Below are 1,948 nucleotides of genomic sequence, written 5' to 3'. Positions count from 1 at the left end.
TAGGGGGAGGGGGATAGGGGGCACAGCGGCCCTATAGACATATAGGGGGAGGTATAGGGTGTAGAGCAGCCCTATAGCGATATAGGGGGAGGGGGAGGAGGTATAGGGTGTAGAGCAGCCCTATAGACATATAGGGGGAGGGGTATAGGGTGTACTGCAGCCCTATAGACATATAGGGGGAGGAGGTATAGGGTGTAGAGCAGCCCTATAGCAATATAGGGGGAGCCCTATATTGCTATAGGGGGAGGACTATATGTTGCTATAGGGGGAGGAGGAGGAAGCATAGGGTGCACAGCAGCCCTATATTGCTATAGGGGGAGGACTATGTTGCTATAGGGGGAGGCCTATATTGCTATAGGAGAGGACTATATTGCTATAGGGGGAGGTCTATGTCCCTATAGGGGAGCCCTATATTGCTATAGGAGCCCTATATTGCTATAGGGGGTCTATATTGCTATAGGGGGTCTATATTGCTATAGGGGAGCCCTATATTGCTATAGGAGCCCTATGTCGCTATAGGGGAGCCCTATGTCCCTATAGGGGAGCCCTGTATCGCTATAGGAGCCCTATATTGCTATAGGGGAGCCCTATGTCCCTATAGGGGGAGGAGGAGGAAGCAAAACAACCCGAGAGCAACGGGTCCAACCAACCCCGTGATGTCGGGTTAAAGTCCATCGGGGTTGGACCTTGATCCCCTATAGCGGCCATAGGGACCATGCTGAGCCTGCTGCTGGGAGCTATAGGGGGGGGGCTGATCCTATATGGCCTATGGGGCCATAGCGCCGCTATAGGGTCTGCGCTATTAGCTGCTATAGGGGGGGGGCTGATCCTATATGGCCTATGGGACTATACAGCCGCTATAGGCTCCGTGCTATGGGCATCTATAGGGGGGGCTGTGCTGCTTCTAGCATCTATAGGGGCCATTCTGCTCCTATATAACCTATGGGGCCATATGGGTGCTATAAGGACCATGCTATTAGGATCTATAGGGGGGGGTCTGCTCCTTTATACCCTATGGGACTATACAGCCGCTATAGGCTCCGTGCTATGGGCATCTATAGGGGGGGCTGTGCTGCTTTTAGCATCTATAGGTCTCTCCCTGTCCCTATGTACCCTATGGATCCATATGGGTGCTATAAGGACAGTGCTCTTAGCTGCTATAGGGGGTGGGCTGCTCCTTTATACCCTATGGGACTATACAGCCGCTATAGGCTCCGTGCTATGGGCATCTATATGGGGGGCTGTGCTGCTGTTAGCATCTATAGGGGCCGCTCTGTCCCTATGCACCCTATGGATCCCATACCTCTACGCCGACCTCAAGGCCTTCCTCACCCTCTTGTCCTCCTCCTTACGCTCCCGCTGGCGTTTGAGCCGCCGTCCCCCATTGACCCTATTACGTCGCTTCCTATATCACGCGGGGCGCAGACCCCAGCACCCCATGCTGCTCTATAGGGACCAGCTGTTCACCTATAGGGACATGGACCTATGGAGCAATAGGGCCGCCAGGAGCTTTGCGTTGCAGCTGGGTTGCAATGGGGGCGGTTGCGTCGCTGTTTTCCTGCCCAACGTTCCCGTTTATGTCTGTACCTGGTTGGCGTTGGCCAAGCTGGGCTGCGCCATGGCCTGCATCAATTGCAACCTCAAGGGCAGGGCGCTGCTGCACGCGATAAGAGCCGCGGGGCCGGCTGCGGTGCTCAGCTGCAACGGTGAGATATAGGGGGGGAGATGGGGGTTGCAATGGGGTGGGGGGTTGCAATGGGGGTTGCAATGGGGTGGGTGCAATGGGGTTGCAATGGGGTGGGGGATGCAATGGGGTGGTTGCAATGGGGTGGTGGTTGCAATGGGGTGGAGGATGCAATGGGATGGGGGGGTTGCAATGGGGGCTGCATGAGTGTGCAATGGGGTGGTTGCAATGGGGTGGGGGTTGCAATGGGGGGTTGCAATGGGG

General features: G+C 55.8%; 1 protein-coding gene across 2 annotated transcripts in view; it reads left to right on the top strand.

Moving 5' to 3' along the window:
* Nucleotides 1–493: 493 nt before the first annotated feature.
* The window catches only part of LOC107307400 (very long-chain acyl-CoA synthetase-like), a 46,664-nt gene continuing 45,209 nt past the window's right edge, over nt 494–1,948 (top strand). The window contains exons 1-2 of one of the 2 annotated variants that reach the window (XM_032441804.1): nt 494–743; nt 816–1,706. In XM_032441804.1, coding sequence (XP_032297695.1) covers nt 716–743; nt 816–1,706 — 919 coding nt within the window. In that variant the 5' untranslated portion in view covers nt 494–715. Of the gene's footprint in view, nt 1,707–1,948 lie in introns of both variants that reach the window. The other variant, XM_015850912.2, reaches the window with a different exon arrangement.

The sequence above is a fragment of the Coturnix japonica genome, unplaced genomic scaffold, assembly GCF_001577835.2.
Source record: "Coturnix japonica isolate 7356 unplaced genomic scaffold, Coturnix japonica 2.1 chrUnrandom582, whole genome shotgun sequence".
Taxonomy (NCBI): domain Eukaryota; kingdom Metazoa; phylum Chordata; class Aves; order Galliformes; family Phasianidae; genus Coturnix; species Coturnix japonica.
The sequence above is the reverse complement of the archived record's forward strand: the minus strand, read 5'-3'. Positions and strand labels throughout refer to the sequence as shown.